Consider the following 25,860-nt stretch of genomic DNA (forward strand, 5'->3'; position numbering starts at 1 on the left):
CATTGTTACTCAACAAAATATAACTAAAATTGCAAGTACAACAAAATTGTTTCTATCACGATTTCCAGTATTGTAATAAGGTTTAATAGAAAATTCGGAACAAAAGAAAATCCCCAAATTATAAAAATAGTTGAGAACCTTAAACACAAAATCTCATGTCTTAATTTCAACAAATCAATTCGATTTTGTTTTGTAAAATCTTGATAAGATAAGTTGCAACCTATTATTAGTACTAACACATATATGCACATAAATCGGAACTGTAAAGGATACCAAAAGGTAATATCTGTTAACAAACAGATATAAACCGTGAAGAAAGAAAAAAAGAGGTTTTTCTCAATGATCATCAAACCAATTGAAATCAGCATTCAAAGAAAATTGATATTTTTATGATATATAATAATTTTGGACTACCATTAAAGAAAAATAAATTCATTTCTTTATAATATAAATGTCAATGATAACTAAATTTAAATATTTTGCTATTAATTTTATAATTTAGAGTATAAAGTTAACTATTAAATAACCATACTTTATTGTCTTTAGTAATTTTTCGCATATTTTAATTTTATTTTGAGTTGTTTCATATGGTATAATAGGATTTGAAACAATATGTCAATGAAATTATGAATATAAAATAGCGAAAAATATGAATTCAGATTTTGATTATATTAAAATAGATCCACAATACCATTTTTTCGAAGCGTGTTAGATTATAATTTTTTTGCTAGATTAATGAAAATGAAAAAAATTATTGAAGAAGTAAAGTGTAGATTTTAATATAATAGGGGAGATGAATGTAACTCAAACTTCTTTTAGAGGAGGGGAGGGAAATGTTTTCTAATACAGCATGTTCTGAATAAAAGACGAGGGAAGTGTATATTTTAACATAAGAGAGAAAGAGAGTGTAATTTAAGCATATTTAAGGGGAGGAGAGTTTAATTTAATCTACAATATATCAAAAAGAAGAATTGTGTACCTACTTAGTAATTCATGTTTTTTTTCCTCAAATAGTCTAATGACTAGAGCTCACATGTTTAAAATGTGGAGAAGTGGGGTGTCCGGGGTTCGAACCTCGAACCCTGACCCCTGCATATAATATGCAATATCTCTACAAACTGAGTTAAGCTCACCGGGATACTTTCTTAGTACTCCCTCTGTTTCAAAATGAATGTCGCTTTAGCCAATTGCATACAAATTAAGGAATGGAATGAAATAATCATTAGACATAACACTTTTACTAAATTACCCTTACTTTATAAGAAAAAGACAAACTTAAAGTTTCATTGAAAATTGTGTGAGAGAAAAGTTGGAGAGGGTAAAGTTGGAAGAAAAAAATTAAAGTTGTATTGGAAATGTAAAGCGACATTCATTTTGAAACAAATTATTTTGGCTAAAGCGACACTCATTTTGAAACGAATGAAGTATTTCTTATGTATGTGTTTCTACTACAAATGCCCATATTTATCTTTGCTCCATTTATGTTTGCTCAATTTAGTCCTTTTCAATGCATAGATATGTGACACGTGGAGCAAACAAATCCGAAGGCTATGATTAAAAGATTAAAAATAAGTATTGTTACAAAAAATGTAACGCATCTTTTTTTCCTCTCTTGATACAGTGCTTAACTTTCATATTCCTCTGGTCTCTTCCTCTCCCTCTTTGCTTCACCCTCTTCCTCTCACTAACGACATCGCCTCCTGCGCCACCCATCTCCGTCGTTTGCGGCGAATTTGATTGTTGAAACTTGAAACCTCTGGCGTCACTGTTGGTGGAGGATCCGTAAATAAAATAAGATATGGATTGGATCTGGATCCAAAATTGAAACTGAGAGAAGCAAAATTAAGATAATTGGAAGATGATTTTGATGTTTGAGACTGAAATTGGAAGCCTTGGAAATCTTTCATGGTGGGTATCACTCATATGGTCACTGATGTATAATACTATGTGTTAGAGCTTAAGAACAATCTATTGAACATTGGATATTTACAAGAAAATGGTTTGACTGTGATGTTCCACAGTTCCAATCAAGAAAAATCAAGTTGCATCATCCTCATAATCATTTTTGAAACCAACGTGTCTTCAAATAGAATGTTCATTTTGTTTGTTAAATATCCACACGAGGAGAGGAGAGATCATGTTTTCAAGTTACTATTGAAGATCTTCAATGGTGGGTAAGGGTTCAAGATGAATTTGGGAGAATGGAGGTGAAGGAGAAAAGAATCAGTGTGTTATAGTGGAGAGAGCATGTAGTGAGGCATTTTAATCTCAACCATTGGATTTATTTTTATCACATATCACACATCTATGCATTGAAAAGGAGTAAATGGAGCCAACATAAATGGAGCAAAGATGAACTATGGAGATACAAAGGTATATATAAAAATGGGTTAATGGGACAAATGTTTGGCTCAATGACTAATTGACTTCCACCATAATGTTTTTTTTTTTTTTTGAGGTACTTATTTTAGAGTTCAGATCCTCTCCATTTGGAGAGTAAATGGCAATCTCCCTTTCCTTGCATATCTAACTGACACGTGGTTTAAATGAAAATCAATGGCTCAGATTTAAATTGATTTTTTTCATATTAATAAATAATTAAAAAAGGAAATGAAGAGACGTGCGCGGGAAAAGAGTTAGAGTTTCCAGAAATCATTCTTCTTCATCAGTGCAGAGTTCCCAGAAAATCACTCTCCTTCAATTTGCAGTGTTTCCAAAAATCACTCTTCTTCATCAGTGCAGAGTTGCTAACCTGGAGCACCATCTTTCTCTACAATTTGTCATTCTATCTCACTCCGGCGCTTTCCGCATCGTCGCTTTGGCTCATGTATGCGTGACTTTCCGCATTGTTATTTTGTTATCAATTTGTCCCTCTTTTGATCTTATTATTCATGTTACTATGTTATTTAACATCTAATGTCTTTCATTTTTTACATGTCCCTGTTACTATTGTTGTACGTCCCTGTTATATACTGATTTTTATTGTTATTTTGCTATCATTTTTTTTGAACAATTTTTATTGTTATTTTTGTTATCAATTTGTCCCTGTTTTGATCTTATTATTCATGTTACTATGTTAATTTGTCCCTGTTATATACTGATTTTTATTGTTATTTTGTTATCATTTTTTTTACAGCACCGACAAAGAGTGGACAAGACACTTGAGCGATCTTCGTCGTCTGGTGGAGTTTTGCAGAAGAAAGGAGACATGATGAAGAAGAAGAGATTTGCGATTTCGGAGAACAGAAAAGTCGTATACGAAGATGAGAGAAGAAGGGATCTGAATAATTTCATTTTTTTTATTTTTAAAAGTAAATGATTTAAGTTGATTATTAGATCTGAGCCATTGATTTTCATTTATCCACATGTCAGTTGGATATGAAGGAAAGGGAGATTGCCATTTACTCTCCAAATGGAGAGGATCTGAACTCCTTATTTTATTCACTTGTTTTATTTATTTATTTAAGTTTTGTTTATTTTATTCACTTGTTTTATTTATTTATTTAAGTTTTGTTCAAAAAGTTGAACGGTAATGACGGAAGTAGCAAGGAAGTTTCGTAGATATTAGCAAGAAGAGGTGATATTTTACTGTGTGATTGGTCCACACGGTTATAGGATGTTGCAAGGAAGTTTCACATACTCTTTAGTTTTCTCCTGGTTTTAAAGAATCCACCTAACAAACCACACAAATTACTCAATCATATTCTCCATTTTCAAAGTCTTTTTTCTTCCAAATTCTTTCAATTCTCATGGCTATGCAATCACCTTCCCGAGTGTTCCTCAGTTTCAGAGGTAGTGACACTCGCAACAATTTTACCGGTAATCTCTATAAGGCTCTTATTGACAAGGGAATTCGTACTTTCATGGATGATAAGGATCTTGAAAGAGGAGATGAAATCACACCATCACTTGTCAAGGCCATCGAAGAATCTAGGATTTTTATTCCCATATTTTCTGCCAACTATGCATCTTCTTCATTTTGTTTGGACGAACTTGTCCATATCATTCACTGCTACAAGACAAAGAGTTGCTTGGTATTTCCCGTTTTCTATGATGTGGAACCTACTCACATACGACATCAGAGTGGGAGTTATGGTGTTATTAAGCATGAAGAGAGGTTCCAAAATAACGAGAAAAACATGGAGCGATTGCGTCAATGGAAGATGGCTCTTACCCAAGCTGCTAACTTGTCCGGCTACCATTATAGTCCTCATGAGTACCCCACTTTACCTAAATCTTGTTTTTCCTTTTTATATTTTATTTCTTTAATTTTTTACGCCTAAATAATGTAATCTTAAAGCTTAAATAGGAACATTTTTTCTATTAATGGTTTTAAAACAAGTGTAAGTTATTTATATGTGAAAAAAGTTAGAATTGCATAATATATTCTCAATACATGGATGTGATTTTGATTTTAGTGTATGTTCTAACTTATCTTATTGGACATGAATAGATATGAATACAAGTTTATTGAGAAGATAGTCGAAGACATCTCCAACAAAATCAATCATGTTTTTTTAAATGTAGCGAAATACCCTGTTGGATTACAGTCCCGAATAGAACAAGTGAAATTACTTCTTGACATGGGTTCTGAGGATGAGGTCCGCATGGTAGGACTTTATGGTACTGGAGGCATGGGTAAATCAACACTTGCAAAAGCAGTTTTTAATTTTGTTGCTGATCAATTTGAAGGTGTATGTTTTCTTCATAATGTCAGAGAGAATTCAAGTCATAATAACCTGAAACATCTCCAGGAAGATCTCCTTTTAAGGACAGTTAAATTGAACCATAAGTTAGGAGGTGTTAGTGAGGGAATTTCAATCATAGAGGAAAGACTATCTATGAAGAAAATTCTTTTGGTTCTTGATGATGTTGACAAACTGGAGCAGCTAGAGGCTTTGGCTGGAGGACTTGATTGGTTCGGTCCTGGAAGCAGAGTCATCATTACCACTCGTGATAAACGCTTACTAGCCTGTCATGGGATTACAAGTACACATGCAGTAGAAGGGTTGAATGAGACAGAAGCTCTTGAATTGTTGAGACGAATGGCTTTTAAAAATGACAAAGTTCCTTCAAGTTATGATGAGATTTTAAACCGTGTAGTTACTTATGCATCTGGCCTTCCGTTAGCTATAGTAACAATAGGGGCCAATCTGTTTGGAAGGAAGGTAGAGGATTGGAAGCGTACATTAGATGAGTATGAAAAGATTCCCAATAAAGAGATTCAAAGGATACTTAAAGTAAGCTATGATGCTTTGGAGGAAAAGGATCAGAGTGTCTTTCTAGACATTGCTTGTTGCTTGAAAGGGTGTGAATGGACAGAAGTCAGAGAAATACTTCATGCTCATTATGGCCATTGCATAGAACATCATGTTGGAGTGTTGGCTGAAAAATGTCTAATAGGCCATTGGGAATATGACAGTTTTGTGACCTTACATGACTTGATAGAGGACATGGGTAAAGAAATCGTCCGACAAGAATCTCCCAACAAGCCTGGAGAACGCAGTAGGTTGTGGTTTCGCGATGATATACTTAACGTTTTAAGAGATAATACGGTAAGCAAAACTAATATTTATGAACAATTTGTTGTTTTAGCTTTAGCCATGACTTTGATCATCCTGCCACCACATACTAGTGTTTTTTATTCACTTTTTTTTTGACAAAAAAAATATTTACATTTTATTCACTTAATTACATGTATATTACTCTATATAATATTTGTATTGTGATTTATTCTTTTTTATTTTGTTAAAAGGGAACTGGGAATATTGAAATGATATATTTCAAATATGACTCAACGGCCAGAGTAACAGAGTGGGATAGAATGGCTTGCAAGAAGATGACAAATCTCAAAACACTTCTCATTGAAGATTTTAAATTTTCTAGGGATCTTGGGTATCTTCCAAGTAGTTTGAGATATTGGAAATGGAGCGGTTGTCCTTTGAAGTCTCTATCTTGTATTTCGAGCAAGGCAAGTGAAATAAGTTCATTTTTCAATTGTGTATATTGATAATTCACTATTAGATTATAATTTTAATTTCAACTTATTTATTTATTTTTTTATGCAGGAGTTCAACTATATGAAAGTCTTGACATTTGACTGTTCTCCATATTTAACCCATATACCCGATGTCTCAGGTCTTCCAAATTTAGAAAAGCTCTCATTTGAACGTTGTATTATAATTACAATTCACAGTTCGATTGGACACCTAAACAAACTTGAAATCTTAAATGCATATGCTTGCAAAAAGCTTGAGCATTTTCCACCCTTACAGCTGCCCTCTCTTAAGAAATTCGAAATCTCTTGGTGTAAGAGTCTCAAGAATTTTCCAGAATTATTATGCAAGATGACAAATATAAAAGATATCAATATAGATTATACTTCCATAGAAGAATTGCCATATTCATTTCAAAATTTCAATGAACTTCAACGGTTAACAATATCTAGAGGGGAAAAGCTCAGGTTCCGAAAATATAATAATAAAATGAATTCAATAGTGTTTTCAAATGTGGAACATCTTGACCTCACATACAACAACCTCTCAGATGAATGTCTCCCAATACTTCTCCAGTGGTTTGTTAATGTGACATTTCTAGACTTATCGCATAACGATAATTTCACAATTCTTCCCGAGTGCCTTAGTGAATGTCACCATCTTAAGCATCTTTATTTGAAGAAGTGCAAGGCTCTTGAGGAAATTAGAGGGATTCCACCAAATCTTGAAAGGCTTTTTGCAAAATGCTGTTATTCATTGAGTTCCTCAAGTATAAGAATGTTAATGAGTCAGGTTTGTTGTTTTTTTATTGCACTAGTATTTGACATATAGTATTTCAGTTCATAGTGTAATTATTATTCTTTTTATATAAACTAACAGAAACTACATGAGTCTGGATGCACCCATTTTCTATTCCCAAACACAACGGAAAGGATTCCTGATTGGTTTGAGCACCAAAGCAGGGGAGACACAATTTCTTTCTGGTTTGATAAAAAACTCCCTTCTATTAGTTTTACTTTTATTCTTATTCATCAGGAGCACCACATGTTCCCAACAGTCAAATTCTTTGTGAATGGATATGAAAAAGAGACAGGTCGTGATAAAATCAATGGGGAATTCGGGTGGTATAACCATACAACTTTGTTGCATATAAAATTGGAAGAAGATAATGAACTCGGTGAAGGACTTTTGAAAAATGAATGGATCCATGTGGAGTTTAAGTTGGGGGCCGGTTATTTGTGGTTAGATGAGGAAGAGATGTTCGAAAATACGCAAATGGGAATCCACGTGTGGAAGGAGAAAAGCAACACGGAGGGGGGTGTGAGTTTCATTGATCCTTCATTATCACAATTTATGCCTCCTCAAAAAAAGCAAAGATTGGAGGAAGTGGGAGTTTCAGAGAAAGGGGAGGAGGAGGAGGGTTTTAGTGACACGGAGGAGGATGTAATATTGAACAATCCTAATAATAGAAAGACTTGGGGTACATTCCTAGATCCATCATAAAGTTAACCGTCTTCTTGTTATTCTCTCAATCTCAACATTGCAGGTTTGTGCTTTGCTGTTTATACTTTGTATAAATGTTGATTAATTTCTGTATATAGTCAGTTACAAATTCAATGTTTCTAGCTGGAGAAGTTTGTTAAACCATGAGACATGATGTAAGTTTCTGTGTCTAACACCGATACATGTAATACTATTAAAATATATTATTATCTCAAAGTACTACCAATGTCAACGAATCAGTGTCGGTGTCTAGTTCGGTATCCATGACTGTGTTGATGCGTCAAAATGTCGAAATGAAAGTTCTGAGTTTGCAAGTGCTTAAAGGTCAACAAGTAGATTGTCTTTCCGTAACTATACACGTTTCATAAACTTGTATTGATATCATTAATTATGATTCAAATTGGAACTTGTATCTCAAATCTCATCTAACTAATGGCACATGTTTTCAGTGTAACCTATAAACGTAAGGATAATTTAAGTAGTACATGCATTTTTAACGTGATTGCAATTTAAACATGATTTATAATTGATCAAAATTCCACTAGGTTATAAGCACACACGAGGTTTACAATGAGTTAAATGCTTTGTTTTGGCTTGCTATGTAAAATGATTTTGTCGAGTAATCAATATCGATCGTATCTGTTGCAGCATAACTCTATAGTGTTACCCATCACATCTATTTGAATGCTTGTTACCTTCAGAGAGGAGAAGCCATAGCTATCAAATTGAATTTTTGTTTAATTATTACATAATAAGCAATCAGGTCCGGTAAAAATTTGGGAATCCATCTCTCGCGGCCTCCAGCTATAACCCTCTAGTCCAGAACTTTTAAAAGGTGTGGTGGAAATTGGCCACTTTCACACAGGATCTAAGAAATTGAACGGATCCAAGATTAATGTTGTTACAATTAAGATTCTTATACTTTTAAGGAATAAATGCTTATAAGCATAATCTGAAAAAGAAATTGATTTTTATACCAAAGTAATACATTTCTACATTTGTCAGGAAACCATTTGTAGTGGCCATATTGGGTATGAATTGAACATTTCACGTGATCATTCTGAAGCTGGACGTAGTTTCTTTCGTTCGAACTTGTGTTTAGATTAATTTTGTAATAATCACAAAATGTTCTCTCTTCTCAAAAATGTGGCAAAAACAATCGCTATTTTGTGTTCTGACATAGATATTTGGTAGAACTAAAAATGATACTAAAAAATTTATAACGAAATGTGTCTACTGTTTAGTTTCTATATTGTAAGGTTTTTCTATTGTTCTTTGATTTATTTATGTAAATGTGCATACCAGGTCGAAACGACTATGAAGTGATGGGTTTCTCAAACTAAACTATGTCCTTACTGGAAAGGAGATTTCAGATCTGCAAGAAATTATGTGGGATAAAGAAATAAATCTGAGAACCGACATTTATAAGATCCTTTTGCAAGAGTCCTGACTTTTGTTCTCTAAAATCCAAATCAGCGTTCTTGGTGTAGTACTCAATGTACCGCTCTGGTTTTTATATGGTGAGACCTGATGTAATTTTTTATGGAGGATGTTTGTGCTGCAGATATTGTTTGAATTTGATGCTTTCATTCCTGTACGTTTAGAAGCATGCATTAGATTATAGAATGAATACCATTTTAGAAGTACATGTAAATTCAATACCTTGGATAATGTATTTGAATGTTTTATGTAAATATGTACTGAAAAGGCAAATATCAGGAACTTTGATCTTGCTAGCTTTTGTTGTTCAATGATTGTTAGTTTTAAATGTGCATTTCTGATATTTAAAAGCCTTATACAACTTATCCCCTAATTCATAGCGTAATATTTCTTATGCAATACTGACAGAAACTACATGAGGATAGATGCACCAATATTTGTTTTCCAACAGGAACAGAGGGGATTCCTGATTGGTTAAAGCACCAAATCACGGGAGACAATATCTTTCTGGTATCGTACAGTAGCATTTATTGATTTTCTTAACCTAAACCCGTGTGTTTGCACTTGACATTAAGTTTCTACGTCGATGTAATTTTCTTCCAATGTTACCAATGCTTAAAACAATGTTCACAACATTCAGCACTGACAAGTTTGATGATGACCACTAGGTTGTTTCTGATAATTCTTCAGAACGTATGATGGGCCTCCCATCAACTAGGAAACTGGCATTAAAATAACAAAATTGCCTTTGGCACTGGTGACCATTGACATGCCCCAACTTCGACGAAAAATATGGCATTGGTCAGAGCAGTTTCACAGATGGGGATGTCTCTGTCTACTATTGAACATAGACCAAGGGCCTTAACTGGCGATTAGTTACACACATTCATGGAAACAAGTGTTGAAGCATTCGCTCGCAATCAACTCAGGTAATAGAATTGAATTCAATTAAATGGGTTTGCCATGTCCATTCATCAAAATTCAATTGCATAAAGATATAAGCAAATATATGATGGAATTTTATTTTAAATGACAACCATCTAGTCTTTCCTATCGTTCTATATTTACACATTATAAAAGAAGACAAACTATGCAGTGTGGTCACTATCACCATAGTTTTTGGTTGAAGTCATATGTTGTTTACTTGTTGGTTTTTCAAGTCCTGACATGACTTTATTTTTCTTCCCATTTCCAATTGAATTACTTTACGTGCTTCAATTGTTTTCAATCACTGCTAAATTTTAGTGGATAAGAAACAAATGAATCTAAAAAATTTATGATCAACCAAATTCTGTTTGGAGGTGAATGTTTCTTCATAATCTAACTTCGTAATTGAATTTTAAGTGACTTGAAAACAAGGAATAAGGACTTCAATAGCTGAATATGTATCTAAGTGCTTTTGGTTCAGTTTTAGACTTTTAGCTGGTAGGGTTCATTCTTTTAAAGAAGCATATCCTTGGATACCTCCAAAGCAGTTGTCCTTGTTTTGTCAATCTGTCTTGAGTATATATGCAACTATCCGAATAGTTGATGTCACGAGAAATTATGTTTTGTGGGAGCACTGTTATCTGCGGTTTTTGTTTCTAACCAAATTGTTTCTAGTCTCTTATAGCAACTGTCCTATTTCACACTTTTCAAAGGTCTTACAAATAACTGAAGAGTTATAGACTAATTGCAACGGTGTTCCAAGAAGTCTTAATGAAAACATATTGAGAGGGAAAAATAAATTTAGCATGATCAGTGAAAGACATAAAACGCCCTTTACAAGTCAATACATAAAAATGCCTCAAAAATGTATATTGTATTTGAGATGCCTATTGATAGCTGAATAATGGGTGCAGATGTGAAGAATCACAACAGCAGCGTGGGTGATTACATGGATCTTATGTTGCAGTTGGTAAAGAAATTGGATCTGTTGGTGAATGCATGATTTGGTGAAAATGCAAAGTTGATGCCTCTGTACTGCTGCCACTTTCCTGTTATCATTAAAAGCGAAAGCAGAGTCCTAGGGGCCGTTATGGTGGCTGTTACGGAGGCTGTGATAGGAATTTGCCAACAAATCTTCTGGTCTGGAACCTGTAGAAAGATTGCAGGTATTCACAAAGGATTTCAAAGCACTACAAGTAGTTAGCTGGTTTGATTTACAATTATTGTTTCTTGTATTGCTATTGTGTAGGTCAGGGTTATGTATTTCTTTTTTGGTTCCTTATCTAAGTTCTATGGTCGGTCTTTTCGACTATAATGGAATAATACATGTTTGTTTAAAGAGGATGATACTGCAATGTAGTTATTGCTTCTAGTGTGGCATTTACTAGGTTGATTTGGTCTTTACGAACTCATCCAGGGACTGCAGGATTTGGAGGACTTCATCGAAGTTATGACAAAGCTTTTCAATTTGGATTTTATGTGAGTATAGGTTGGTCAAATATCCTTCATGCAGAGATTCAGGCTCTCCTTGTTGGTCTCATGGTGTGGTGGAAAGCCCGGAAGTTTATATCCTATTATGATTCTCTTCACTTTCACCATTATGCCAATATGTTGGAGATTATTAGAGCTTACATGAAGAAAGATTGGGATTTTTCTCTATACCACACTCTTTGTGAGGGCAGATATTCTAGAAAAAATGGGAGCTAATTGTATGTATATCTTGGTTACGGTCTATGAGTCGCCGCAGTGCCTCCTCGGCTTTGTTATCTAACATTGTTGGAGTGTCCTTTATTATAGCTTGGTTCTTTTCCTTTTGTTTTCTTCTTTTTCTTATGAAGAGCGCAAATGGATTTGTTGAAACCCTTTATGTGGATAAAATCCCATATATATTTTAATCTTATGGTCTTCTTTTTAATGTGATTGTCATGTGCTATATGCTAATAAATAAGAACTACAGGAATGTGTTAAGCTGCATACCTCAAATAAGAGGTTAATGCATAAAGTGAATGTAGTGAGTTTGTGGTTCTAAATGTGTTTTATCTCTTTATATCAAACTGGTGCAATATTTACTTTCGGATTTGGTTAGATGTGTTAATTAAGATATCTATTTTGCCTAATCAAAACAAACAAAAACTAGAGAAGAGAATTGTAATGAAAATATTTTACAATGAAACTACAATTCACTATGTATCAACTTTAAAAACCATGAAATGAGAGGGAGGGATAGAAGGAGTTAGGAGAGAGTCCCTGCAATCATATCCGACCACATCAGTGTCATCATCCGGTGTAAGAGAAACCAGGTGGTCGTTTTGTCGCCGGTAGTCCGCTGCTGCTATTTTTCCCTCTCCTGATTTCTCCCTTCCACTTTCATGTCTCACATATCATCTCCCTCAATCTCTTTTTCTGTTTGTGGTTGTTCGCATAACAACGCAACAAAACATGAGAATTGGCAAGAGTATAATCCATGCAGCCAGAATGAAAACCATGCTGCTAACATGTTAAAGTTACCAAACATGTCATAAGAATTGGAACGAATAAATGTCATGCTTAATATTTTTTGTGTTTTACTTCAACACAAAAAATGAACTCTCACATAGAAGGGTGAGTGAGCTTGTCAAGTACACTTGTATGCAACTTGTCATTGCTCAATGAACAGAACTTTGAGCAATAATTGTGCGGTGCACATTGTCAGAAGCATTACTTGGAACAACTAGGATCATATAGGTTGGACCTATAATAGAGAAAAGAGAAGGCAGCCTTCTGAGAGTGTGCGGGCATGCACACTTATCGCGGAAGATTAAATTGATAAAGCAAACGGCAGAAAACATCTTCATAAACATATATCAGATAAGAGAAAATTGGGAAGGATCAAACACATCATATTCTGTAATGGCCTACTTTTGAGCACTTGTACGAAATTCAAAATAATTGTCCGACATCCATACGTGATGTTACGTTGAACTTAAGCTACTTATGAAATGACATTCTTGAAACCTAAGGGCAAATGACAATGCTTCTTTAAACTTTTTTTGAAGCCGAAAACAACTGGAAACATTTCAAAATCATGCAAAACAGAAAACCAATATTCTGTCACACTCCTATACAATTTAAACATAAAAGACAAGTGGTGGAAGTGAGAGTAGGCGATGGTATTTCAGCCAGTAATCATAGGATAAACGAGCATTGCTGTAAAATTCAGACTGAACAAAGTGATAACGAAGATGATGCATTCAAAGATCATACTGAAGAGCACAAAGCATATACCATAAACTGAACAAAAAAACACAGTTAATAAAGATTTGATATCAACTTACTAAATGTGCAGTTTACTATAAAAGAAAATTTTAATGGACATTGTATTTCACGATAAGAATTTAGTTAAGATTGAATCCAAATTCATTCAAAAGAAATTGCAGCTTCTATAAGTTCATCCTCAACTTTGCCCCCTTAAAAGGAAATTTCTGTGAGAGATATATGCATAAAAAAGAAATTCGAAGGGAATGTTCTTAAAGAGGAAACTATGCCAATGGGAGAATTATACATTGTTATTGACTGAAGTTTATATGATTATAATCATCATAACTTATAACTTGACAAAGAAAAAAGAGAGATGTAACATAATGTTACGTGTTTCGCTAACTCAGTGTTTGTTTGTTTGTGATTTTATTAGTGTTTTATTATGCAGGGTGCCGTGCAGGAAGCGTTGTTTGTGATCAGCAACGTTGCAGTGCAGGGGATATTGCGAGGACCTATGTGAAGGGATCAACACTAGATTTCTTACTGTCACTATAATCATGTGAGACATTATTATAGCTAGTTTGACCAGGAGTAGGAGTAGGAGATTCACCAGACATGTTTTTCTCAGATCTTGGACTGTTACACTGTTAGGTGTTATCAACAGAACCAAGGCTCTAGATACCAATTGAAGGTGAGAAAAACACAAGAAGGGGGGTTGAATTGTGTTTTGGAAAATTCTTCGTTTCTCCTAAAACTGAACACACTGATCAGAAGCTAAGTGAAACAGCTTCTGAAGTGATAATCAGAATCTGAATGCAGTGGAATAAAACAGAGTGAGAGAGAAGAAGAACGACACAAAGCAATTATACAGGTTCCTTCCACAAATCGGAAGTAGTCCTGTCCCCGTTGCACTTCCAAGGAGAGTTCACTAGAATGTAATATCTGATTACAATTGCTCAAGCACACAGCAAGAGACTTCCTTTGCTCAAGCACACTTTGCAAGAGTCTTCCTATGCTCAAGAACACAATCAAGAGACTTCTCTGCTCAAGCACAACTGCAAGAGACTTCTAACTAAAGAAAATTACATAGAAAATTGTTTAAGGTTGAACACTTAATATACAATCAGAGGTGCTCACAATACAAATCAGATACAGACTCAATAACTTAAGAATTTCTAAGATAAAACTTTGAGACACAGAAATTCTAAGTGAATGCAGAACAATTCCATCAGAGGTTTTGTAACGCCCCATTTTTATTCTATTATTTTTAGTAGATGGGTGAATATTTTATATGACTTTATTTCTTATATATATGTGATTTTATGTGAAATATATATATTATATGATTTTTATGTGATATATGGTGTGATGCTATTTTATTATATGATTCATGGAGTTGTGTATTATTTAAATGAATGTGGTTTTATTATTTGTGGAAATAATAGGAGAAATAGAAATAGGTAGAATTAGTATTTATTTTTGGTTAATGGGAATTAAGTAGAAATTAAATAGAAATTAAGGGAGTTAAGTGAGAAAAGAAAAGAGTTATATTTTTGGGAGTAAAAGAAAGAAAAAGAGATAGAAACATTTTCACGTACAAACATTAGAAAAACTGGTTTTTGGAGAGAAAGAGGAGAAGAACCAAGAGAAAGCTAGGAGAAGAGCTAGGAAGAGAGAATCCAACCGTTTTTGCTGTAGAATTTGTTGAGATAAGGTAAGGGTGGGATTCCTTTCAATAATCATAATATATAATTTGAAAATTGATGAATTTGTTGTTCTTGGTTTTTAGGGTTTGAGAAGTTATGTTAGATGATGAATTATGATGAAACTTGTTGTTGAATTGCATGATTATATGTTGTTTTATCCCCTATGTTGTCTAATAAACCTGTAAACATGTTTCTAATTCATTTTGGGTGATTAGGGGATCAAAAATTGGGTTTTGGGGTGAGAAATGGTGCAAAAATCGTAACAGCCTGTGCCAAATCGTGCTCCAATTTCGCCAAATCGTGCTCCGATTATTTACGAATGAAAATGCAAATTTTGACCCAGAAAATCGTAATCCGATTTTCCAAATCGTACTCCGATTTTCCAAATCGTACTCCGATTTGACAGCTTTCCCTGTTTCGCGTTCTTGCGTCTTTTTCACCCGTTTCTGTTTTGAACCTTTTGTTGTATATTGTGACGCGTCCAAGTTGGGCTTGGGTGGTGTGCTGATGCAAGATGGTAAAGTAGTGGCTTATGCTTCTAAACAGTTGAGAATTCATGAGAAGAATTATCCTACGTATGATCTGGAGTAGGCTGCTGTGGTTTTTGTGTTGAAAATTTGGACACTATTTGTACGGTTCCATATTTGAAGTGTTTAGTGATCATAAAAGTCTGAAATATTTATTTGATCAAAAAGAGTTGAATATGAGGCAGAGAAGGTGGCTAGAGTTGTTGAAAGATTATGATTTTGGCTTAAATTACCATCCGGGTAAAGCTAATGTGGTTGCAGATGTAACACCCCGTTTTCCCAACATAAAAATTTCATTTAAAATCAGAGTATTTTGATCACAACGGAATGTCACATACTTCTTTTAAATCATAAAATGGATAATCATAATTATCCTTCAAATTCAACATCATGAAAAATCTTAACTACTGCAGCGGAAAATAGTTCAACATCTAAGAGTCTTGGCACGTAGGCCTTATTGGAAAATCTCATAAATTAGTTCATAAAAGAGACACGTAAGGAATAGAAGTAAAAGCAAGCCCCCATCCCGTTACGTATCAGAGCACCTAGACACCAACTGAGAGTCCACTCATGAACGCCTCTAATCTTTATTACCTGCACATTACCCACGGTCGAGGCAACATATACGCAGAAGGGGTGAGATTTCATAATCAATACATTAAGCATATAATCCAATAAAATGCATTTAACAACTTAAACATTAATAACATGTCAACAGTTAACAATCAGTATATTTTTCATGTCATAACAAATACAATCATCAAATATCATTACTAATTTTCATCACAAATCATAATCAACTTAACACTCAGCTTGACGACACAACTCATCTTTGACCATGCAACTCTATCAACTCGACAACAACTTGACAACTTAAACATCATGAAACTTCTTGATATGCAAATGCATGTGGTACCAATCAACAACAAATGAGCATAAAAGGCTCTTCAACGTGTGAGCACAAAGGCTGCCGGGCCTAAAGCCCCCAACTTTAATGAGCACAAAGGCTGCCGGGCCTAAAGCCCCCAACTTTAATGAGCACAAAGGCTGCCGGGCCTAAAGCCCCCAACTTTAATGAGCACAAAGGCTGCCGGGCCTAAAGCCCCCAACTTTAATGAGTATGCAATGAACTCAACTTCCAACAACTTAGACAACGACGTGTACAACTCATACGACTCATAATCATGGACAACTTCTTAAATTCCAACAACATAGACCGACTCATGCAACCTCAAGACATTAACAGTCGACAACAGAAAACAGCAGCAACATACAACAATTAACAACGCTTGAATGTGTTAACATTCACATAAAGAATTAATTACATCAATATAAATATCATAAAATATCATTATAGCATTCATGCATCAACACTTCTAATTCCAGTCACCATAACAGACTTCTGGAGCTTATGAAAGCATCCTAAACAGCTCTCTAACTTACTTCTAAGGTCATCTCAAGACTACACATGCGAAAGGATCGCATCGGGACAATTTTGGGCAACTAACAGCCTAACTCGCAGTGGCGAGTAACTTCACTCGCAATGGCGAGCAAAGTGTGCATTCTGGGTTCCTACGTATTTACTCGCAGTGGCGAGTTATTTTGCTCGCAGTTGCGAGCTCACAGGTCACTCGCAGTTGCGAGTTGTGTTGCTCGCAGTTGCGAGTTCTGGGTTCTAGCTCGCAGATGCGAGTGTTCTTGCTCGCAGGTGCGAGCGATGAATGTTAGTACGGCCAGAAACCTAAAAATTCCAACTTTTCACTTAATCTCCTAATTCTAACCTCAATTCAACATCTAATTATCATCTTATGGTGTATCTAAGTTCTGTACACTAATTTAACATCAACCTAACATCTTTTCATGAATCAATCATCATATTCGGTCTTAAACCTAATTCCCAATTCTCACCAAAACCTAATCTAATCCTGCTAAATTCATCCTATAGAATCATACTCTTAATAATATTGAGAATTAGTCTCACCCTTACCTTGTAATTGCAGAATCGATAGCCTCTCCCTTTGGTTCTCCTCTTCTGACTTTTCTCCTCCCTTTTTTCCAAAAGCGTTTCACGTAAAAACGTTTCCCACTTATGTCTGTATTATTTATTTACCCTTATTACTCATCTCACCTATAAACTTACTCTTTTCACCTCACAGCCCAACTTCTAATATTTTTATTTTATTTCTAATATCTTATTTTATTTAATAATAAAATAAGTCACACCAACATAACAACTTCACAACATCAAATACTCCACATAATTCATTCATAAATCATATAACTTACTCAAATCATAAATCATATAAATTACTCAAATCATAAATCATATAAGCATATATTTATAAATATATTCTAAACTTCATCAAATTAATTAAATAGTTAAGACGGGCGTTACAACTCTCCCCAACTTATAGAATTTTCGTCCTCGAAAATTTACCTCAAGAAAACAACTCTGGATAAGACTCCATCATCTTACTCTCTAGCTCCCATGTCAGGCTTTCACCAGTCGTTCCACTCCAAACAACTCTCACTAGAGGAATCTCCTTGCCTCTCAACGTCTTCATCTTGCGATCATCAATCCTCAAGGGTAAGGTCTCTACCGTAAGGTTGTCTCTAACTTGCACATCATCACTCTGAATCACATGGGACGGGTCTGGAACATACTTCCTCAATTGCGACACATGAAACACATCATGCAAATTTGATAAATGCGGTGGTAAGCCAACTCTGTATGCCACCGTGCCAATTCTCTCTGATATCTGATAAGGACCAATAAACTTTGGAGTCAACTTCTTTGACTTCAATGCACGGCCAACCCCGGTCGTTGGAGTAACTCTCAAGAACACATGGTCTCCCTCTTGAAACTCAAGGTCTTTCTTACGCTTATCATGGTAACTCTTCTGTCGACTCTGCGACGCTTTCATCTTCTCTTGAATCATTTTCACCTTCTCAGTAGTCTGTTGAATAATTTCTGGTCCTAGAACCACACTTTCACCTGTCTCAAACCAACACAACGGAGTCCTACACCTCCGACCATACAAAGCCTCGAAAGGTGCCATCCCAATACTGGAATGATAGCTGTTGTTATAAGTGAACTCTATCAACGGAAGATGACTATCCCAAGTTCCACCTTGCTCAAGCACACATACTCTCAACAAATCCTCAAGTGACTGAATCGTTCTTTCCGACTGACCATCTGTCTGAGGATGATAAGCCGAACTCAATCTCAACTTAGAACCTAAAGCCTCTTGCAAACTCTTCCAAAATCTAGAAGTAAATCGTGGGTCTCTATCTGATACAATGCTCGAGGGAACACCATGCAGCTTGACAATGTCTCGAATATAAATATCTGCCAACTGAGCCACAGGAAAACTAATATTGATCGGAAGGAAGTGTGCCGACTTCGTCAATCTGTCAACAATCACCCAAATTGCGTCATTCCCTTTAGGAGTATTTGGCAAACTCGTCACAAAATCCATGGATATACTATCTCATTTCCATTCTGGTACATCTAACGGTGTCATCAACCCAGCGGGTTTCTGATGCTCTACCTTCAACTTCTGACAAACCAAACAAGAGTACACAAATTGTGCCACATCACGTTTCAATCCTGACCACCAAAACAGCTTCTTTAAATCATGATACATCTTTGTAGCTCCCAGATGAATGCTCAAGCTACTCCTATGACTCTCTTCCAGAATCATCCTTTTTATCTCATCATTGTCTGGAATACAAATCCTACCTCGGAACCTCAACACACCTTGATTATCGACTTTAAAGTCACCATCTTCAGTTTGATTACTAGCAACCAACAAGTCCACAAACTTAACATCAACCTTCTGTGCATCTCTAATACTTTTCAAGAAATCGTTATCAATTTTCAGCATTCCTAACTTAACGCTCCGAGACGACATTTCACAAACTAAGCTCATATCTCTAAACTGTTCAAGTAGTTCAAATTCCTTCACCATCATAGCAGACATATGTAAACTCTTCCTACTTAAGGCATCCGCAACAACATTAGCTTTACCCGGATGGTAATTCAAACTAAAGTCATAATCCTTCAACAATTCGAGCCACCGCCGCTGTCGCATATTCAATTCCTTCTGATCAAACAAGTACTTCAAGCTCTTGTGATCACTAAACACCTCAAATCTCGAACCATACAAGTAATGTCTCCAGATCTTAAGGACAAATACGACTGCAGCTAATTCAAGGTCATGAGTAGGATAGTTTCGTTCATGAGTTCTCAACTGTCTTGATGCATAAGCAACAACTTTACCATCTTGCATAAGTACACCGCCTAAGCCCAATTTGGACGCATCACAATACACTGCAAAAGGTTCATCAGGTTTTGGCAAAATCAAAACTGGAGCCGTCGTCAAACGCTTCTTCAATTCATTAAAACTGTTCTCACAATGAACATCCCACACAAAGGCTTTACCTTTACACGTCAACTGCGTTAACGGAAGTGCCAACTTAGAAAATCCTTCTATAAATCTTCGATAGTATCCTGCCAAACCCAAAAAGCTTCTAATCTCTGTAACTGACCTAGGAGTCTCCCATTGTGATACTGCTTCAACTTTAGATGGATCAACTGCAATACCACTACTAGAAATAACATGGCCCAGAAAACTTACCTCGTTCAACCAGAATTCACACTTAGACAATTTAGCATACAACTTCTTCTCCTTCAGCACTTGCAAAACGATTTTCAAATGTTCTGCATGTTCTTCTTCTGTCTTAGAGTAAATCAAAATATCATCGATGAACACAACCACAAAGCGATCCAAAAATGCATGGAAAATGCGATTCATATACTCCATAAACACGCCAGGCGCGTTTCTCACACCAAAAGGCATCACCTTATATTCATAATGACCATATCGCGTCCTAAAGGCCGTCTTCTGCATGTCTTCATCTTTTACTTTAATCTGATGATAACCCGACCTTAAATCAATCTTGCTGAACACACGTGCACCCACCAGCTGGTCCATCAAATCATCAATTCTAGGAAGTGGATATCTATTCTTTATAGTTACTTTATTCAGTTGTCGATAATCAATGCACAACCTCATACTTCCATCTTTCTTCTTAACCAACAATACCGGCGCTCCCCAAGGTGAAACACTCGGTCTAATGAACTTCTTATCTAGCAAATCCTCCAACTGTTTCTTCAACTCAGCCAACTCAGAAGCTGACATACGGTAAGGTGTCATAGACACAGGCTTCGTTCCCGGAACAAGGTCAATAGAAAATTCAACTTCTCTTTCCGGTGGTACATCAGGGATTTCATCAGGGAAAACTTCAGGAAAATCACACACCACTTGCAACTTATCAATCACTGCTTGATTCTCCAATGATAAGGATGCCATCAAGGAAAACATCAAGATCCCATCGCGTTCTAATTGCTTCAGCTGCTTAGTAGACAAAAATTCTGCTCCACTTTCCTCTTCAGCAGAAGAGAAACGCACCGACTTACTAAAACAATTAATATGGACATGGTTGTACTCCAACCAGACCATACAAAGGGTTAACCAACAAACAACAACAGGACAACTCAAATACAGTACAAAACTGTAAAACGACACATCGACTCATCTACTTGGCCGGACGGACCGACCTGCTCTGATACCAATTGTAACACCCCGTTTTCCCAACATAAAAATTTCATTTAAAATCAGAGTATTTTGATCACAACGGAATGTCACATACTTCTTTTAAATCATAAAATGGATAATCATAATTATCCTTCAAATTCAACATCATGAAAAATCTTAACTACTGCAGCGGAAAATAGTTCAACATCTAAGAGTCTTGGCACGCAGGCCTTATTGGAAAATCTCATAAATTAGTTCATAAAAGAGACACGTAAGGAATAGAAGTAAAAGCAAGCCCCCATCCCGTTATGTATCAGAGCACCTAGACACCAACTGAGAGTCCACTCATGAACGCCTCTAATCTTTATTACCTGCACATTACCCACGGTCGAGGCAACATATACGCAGAAGGGGTGAGATTTCATAATCAATACATTAAGCATATAATCCAATAAAATGCATTTAACAACTTAAACATTAATAACATGTCAACAGTTAACAATCAGTATATTTTTCATGTCATAACAAATACAATCATCAAATATCATTACTAATTTTCATCACAAATCATAATCAACTTAACACTCAGCTTGACGACACAACTCATCTTTGACCATGCAACTCTATCAACTCGACAACAACTTGACAACTTAAACATCATGAAACTTCTTGATATGCAAATGCATGTGGTACCAATCAACAACAAATGAGCATAAAAGGCTCTTCAACGTGTGAGCACAAAGGCTGCCGGGCCTAAAGCCCCCAACTTTAATGAGCACAAAGGCTGCCGGGCCTAAAGCCCCCAACTTTAATGAGCACAAAGGCTGCCGGGCCTAAAGCCCCCAACTTTAATGAGTATGCAATGAACTCAACTTCCAACAACTTAGACAACGACGTGTACAACTCATACGACTCATAATCATGGACAACTTCTTAAATTCCAACAACATAGACCGACTCATGCAACCTCAAGACATTAACAGTCGACAACAGAAAACAGCAGCAACATACAACAATTAACAACGCTTGAATGTGTTAACATTCACATAAAGAATTAATTACATCAATATAAATATCATAAAATATCATTATAGCATTCATGCAGCAACACTTCTAATTCCAGTCACCATAACAGACTTCTGGAGCTTATGAAAGCATCCTAAACAGCTCTCTAACTTACTTCTAAGGTCATCTCAAGACTACACATGCGAAAGGATCGCATCGGGACAATTTTGGGCAACTAACAGCCTAACTCGCAGTGGCGAGTAACTTCACTCGCAATGGCGAGCAAAGTGTGCATTCTGGGTTCCTACGTATTTACTCGCAGTGGCGAGTTATTCTGCTCGCAGTTGCGAGCTCACAGGTCACTCGCAGTTGCGAGTTGTGTTGCTCGCAGTTGCGAGTTCTGGGTTCTAGCTCGCAGATGCGAGTGTTCTTGCTCGCAGGTGCGAGCGATGAATGTCAGTACGGCCAGAAACCTAAAAATTCCAACTTTTCACTTAATCTCCTAATTCTAACCTCAATTCAACATCTAATTATCATCTTATGGTGTATCTAAGTTCTGTACACTAATTTAACATCAACCTAACATCTTTTCATGAATCAATCATCATATTCGGTCTTAAACCTAATTCCCAATTCTCACCAAAACCTAATCTAATCCTGCTAAATTCATCCTATAGAATCATACTCTTAATAATATTGAGAATTAGTCTCACCCTTACCTTGTAATTGCAGAATCGATAGCCTCTCCCTTTGGTTCTCCTCTTCTGACTTTTCTCCTCCCTTTTATCCAAAAGCGTTTCACGTAAAAACGTTTCCCACTTATGTCTGTATTATTTATTTACCCTTATTACTCATCTCACCTATAAACTTACTCTTTTCACCTCACAGCCCAACTTCTAATATTTTTATTTTATTTCTAATATCTTATTTTATTTAATAATAAAATAAGTCACACCAACATAACAACTTCACAACATCAAATACTCCACATAATTCATTCATAAATCATATAACTTACTCAAATCATAAATCATATAAATTACTCAAATCATAAATCATATAAGCATATATTTATAAATATATTCTAAACTTCATCAAATTAATTAAATAGTTAAGACGGGCGTTACAGCAGATGCCTTGAGTAGGAAAACGTTGCACATGTCGGCTATGATGGTGAAAGAATTTGAATTGCTGGAACAGTTTAGAGACTTAAGTCTTGTTTGTGAATTGACACCTCAGAGTGTACAGTTGGGTATGTTGAAAATTAATAATGATTTCTTGAAGAGTATCAAAGAAGCCCAGGAAGTTGATGTGAAATTTGTAGACTTGATGGCTGCTAGTAATCAGACTGCTGATGGTGATTTTCAGGTTGATGATCAAGGAGTGTTGAGATTCTGAGGCAGGATTTGTATCCCTTATAATAATGAATTGAAAAAGTTGATTTTAGAAGAAAGTCACAGAAGTAGCTTGAGTATCCATCCGGGAGCTACAAAGATGTACCATGACTTGTAGAAACTATTTTGGTGGTCTGGGTTGAAGCGTGATGTCGCACAATTTGTTTATGCGTGCTTGACTTGTTAGAAATCGAAAGTTAAACATCAGAAGCCTGCTGGTTTGTTGACACCATTAGATGTGCCAGAATGGAAATGGGATAGCATCTCCATGGACTTTGTGACGAGTTTACCAAACTCTCAAGGAGGGCATGATGCCATTTGGGTTGTTGTCGATAGATTGACGAAGTCGGCACACTTTATTCCGATTAATATCACTTATTCAGTAGCTCAGTTGGGGGAGATTTATATTCATAATATTGTGAAGTTGCATGGTGTCCCATCGAGTATTCTGTCGGATAGAGATCTGAGGTTCACTTCGAGATTTTGGAAGAGCTTGCAAGAAGCTTTGGGCTCTCAGTTGAAGTTGAGTTCGGCTTATCATCCGCAAACAGATGGTCAGTCGGAAAGAACGATTCAATCATTAGAAGATTTGTTGAGGGTGTGTGTACTTGAGCAAGGTGGAGCTTGGGATTGTCACCTACCGTTGATAGAGTTCACGTACAACAATAGTTACCATTCGAGTATTGGTATGGCACCTTTCGAAGCTTTATATGGTCGAAGGTGTAGGACCCCTTTATGTTGGTTTGGGTCGGGTGAAAGTGTTGTGTTGGGGCCTGAAATAGTTCAGCAGACTGCGGAGAAGGTCAAGATGATAAGAGAGCATATGAAAGAGTCGCAGAGTCGACAGAAGAGTTATCATGACAAGCGTAGGAAAGACCTTGAGTTTCAAGAGGGTGACCATGTGTTTTTGAGAGTCACTCCTATGACCGGTGTGGGTCGTGCTTTGAAGTCCAAGAAGTTGACTCCAAAGTTTATTAGTCCTTATCAGATATCTGAGAGAATTGGTACGGTGGCTTATAGAGTTGGTTTGCCACCACATCTTTCGAACTTGCATGATGTGTTTCATGTGTCGTAACTTCGGAAGTATGTATCCTTCACATGTTATTCCTAGGGATGATGTGCAAGTTAGAGACAACCTTACGGTGGAGACTTTACCTTTGAGGATTGATGATCGCAAGGTGAAGACGTTGAGAGGCAAAGAGATACCTCTAGTGAGAGTTGTTTGGGGAGGAGCAACTGGTGAAAGTCTTACATGGGAGTTGGAGAGTAAGATGCAGGAGTCATATCCTGAGTTGTTTGCTTGAGGTAATATTTCGAGGACGAAATTCTATAAGTTGGGGAGAGTTGTAACGCCCCATTTTTATTCTATTATTTTTAGTAGATGGGTGAATATTTTATATGACTTTATTTGTTATATATTTTTTGATTTTATGTGAAATATATATATTATATGATTTTTATGTGATATATGGTGTGATGCTATTTTATTATATGATTCATGGAGTTGTGTATTATTTAAATGAATGTGGTTTTATTATTTGTGGAAATAATAGGAGAAATAGAAATAGGTAGAATTAGTATTTATTTTTGGTTAATGGGAATTAAGTAGAAATTAAATAGAAATTAAGGGAGTTAAGTGAGAAAAGAAAAGAGTTATATTTTTGGGAGTAAAAGAAAGAAAAAGAGATAGAAACATTTTCACGTACAAATATTAGAAAAACTGGTTTTTGGAGAGAAAGAGGAGAAGAACCAAGAGAAAGCTAGGAGAAGAGCTAGGAAGAGAGAATTCAACCGTTTTTGCTGTAGAAATTGCTGAGATAAGGTAAGGGTGGGATTCCTTTCAATAATCATAATATATAATTTGAAAATTGATGAATTTGTTGTTCTTGGTTTTTGGGTTTGAGAAGTTATGTTAGATGATGAATTATGATGAAACTTGTTGTTGAATTGCATGATTATATGTTGTTTTATCCCCTATGTTGTCTAATAAACCTGTAAACATGTTTCTAATTCATTTTGGGTGATTAGGGGATCAAAATTTGGGTTTTGGGGTGAGAAATGGTGCAAAAATCGTAACAGCTTGTGCTAAATCGTGCTCAGATTTTGCCAAATGGTGCTCCGATTATTTACGAATGAAAATGCAAATTTTGACCCAGAAAATCGTACTCCGATTTTCCAAATCGTACTCCGATTTAACAGCTTTCCCTGTTTCACGTTCTTGCGTCTTTTTCACCCGTTTCTGTTTTGAATTAGCTTTCGGTGTAAACATAAAAGTTGTAGATAATTGAGTTAGCTTTCTAATGGCTTTGGAGTGACTAGAAAATTATTTGTAGATTTTGAGTTATGATGGAAATAGTCCAAGTGGGCCTTCAGAAAATTTTAAGAAAACTTAGAATAACTGATCCCAAGTTAGTCCAAAAACTTATGGTTGGTTTCCCAACTTCAAACTTAAGTGTTAGGGATTTAGTTGAGGTGTTTTATGGATATTTGACTTATGTTCTATTGATCAAAACTTAATTGCTTTT

The 25,860-nt window shown here is 35.7% G+C and overlaps 1 protein-coding gene across 6 annotated transcripts in view; it reads left to right on the plus strand.

The window, feature by feature from the left end:
• The first annotated feature begins 3,687 nt into the window (after window positions 1-3,687).
• Window positions 3,688-25,860, plus strand: part of LOC146917238 (TMV resistance protein N-like) — a 66,778-nt gene continuing 44,605 nt past the window's right edge. The window contains exons 1-9 of one of the 6 annotated variants that reach the window (XR_015015516.1): window positions 3,688-4,216; window positions 4,454-5,555; window positions 5,756-5,971; window positions 6,069-6,788; window positions 6,876-7,542; window positions 8,805-9,019; window positions 9,348-9,868; window positions 10,781-11,032; window positions 11,255-11,781. Coding sequence is in view for 2 of the 6 variants with exons in the window: in XM_085719035.1 (XP_085575161.1) it covers window positions 3,750-4,216; window positions 4,454-5,555; window positions 5,756-5,971; window positions 6,069-6,788; window positions 6,876-7,499 (3,129 nt within the window). In the remaining 4 variants the exon portion in view is untranslated. Of the gene's footprint in view, window positions 4,217-4,453; window positions 5,556-5,755; window positions 5,972-6,068; window positions 6,789-6,875; window positions 7,543-8,147; window positions 8,750-8,804; window positions 9,236-9,347; window positions 9,869-10,780; window positions 11,033-11,254; window positions 11,782-25,860 lie in introns of those variants that run through there. The other 5 variants (XR_015015515.1, XR_015015517.1, XR_015015518.1 and 2 more) reach the window with 5 other exon arrangements.

The sequence above is a fragment of the Medicago sativa genome, chromosome 6, assembly GCF_051527215.1.
Source record: "Medicago sativa cultivar Bolivia chromosome 6, Bolivia_mono, whole genome shotgun sequence".
Taxonomy (NCBI): domain Eukaryota; kingdom Viridiplantae; phylum Streptophyta; class Magnoliopsida; order Fabales; family Fabaceae; genus Medicago; species Medicago sativa.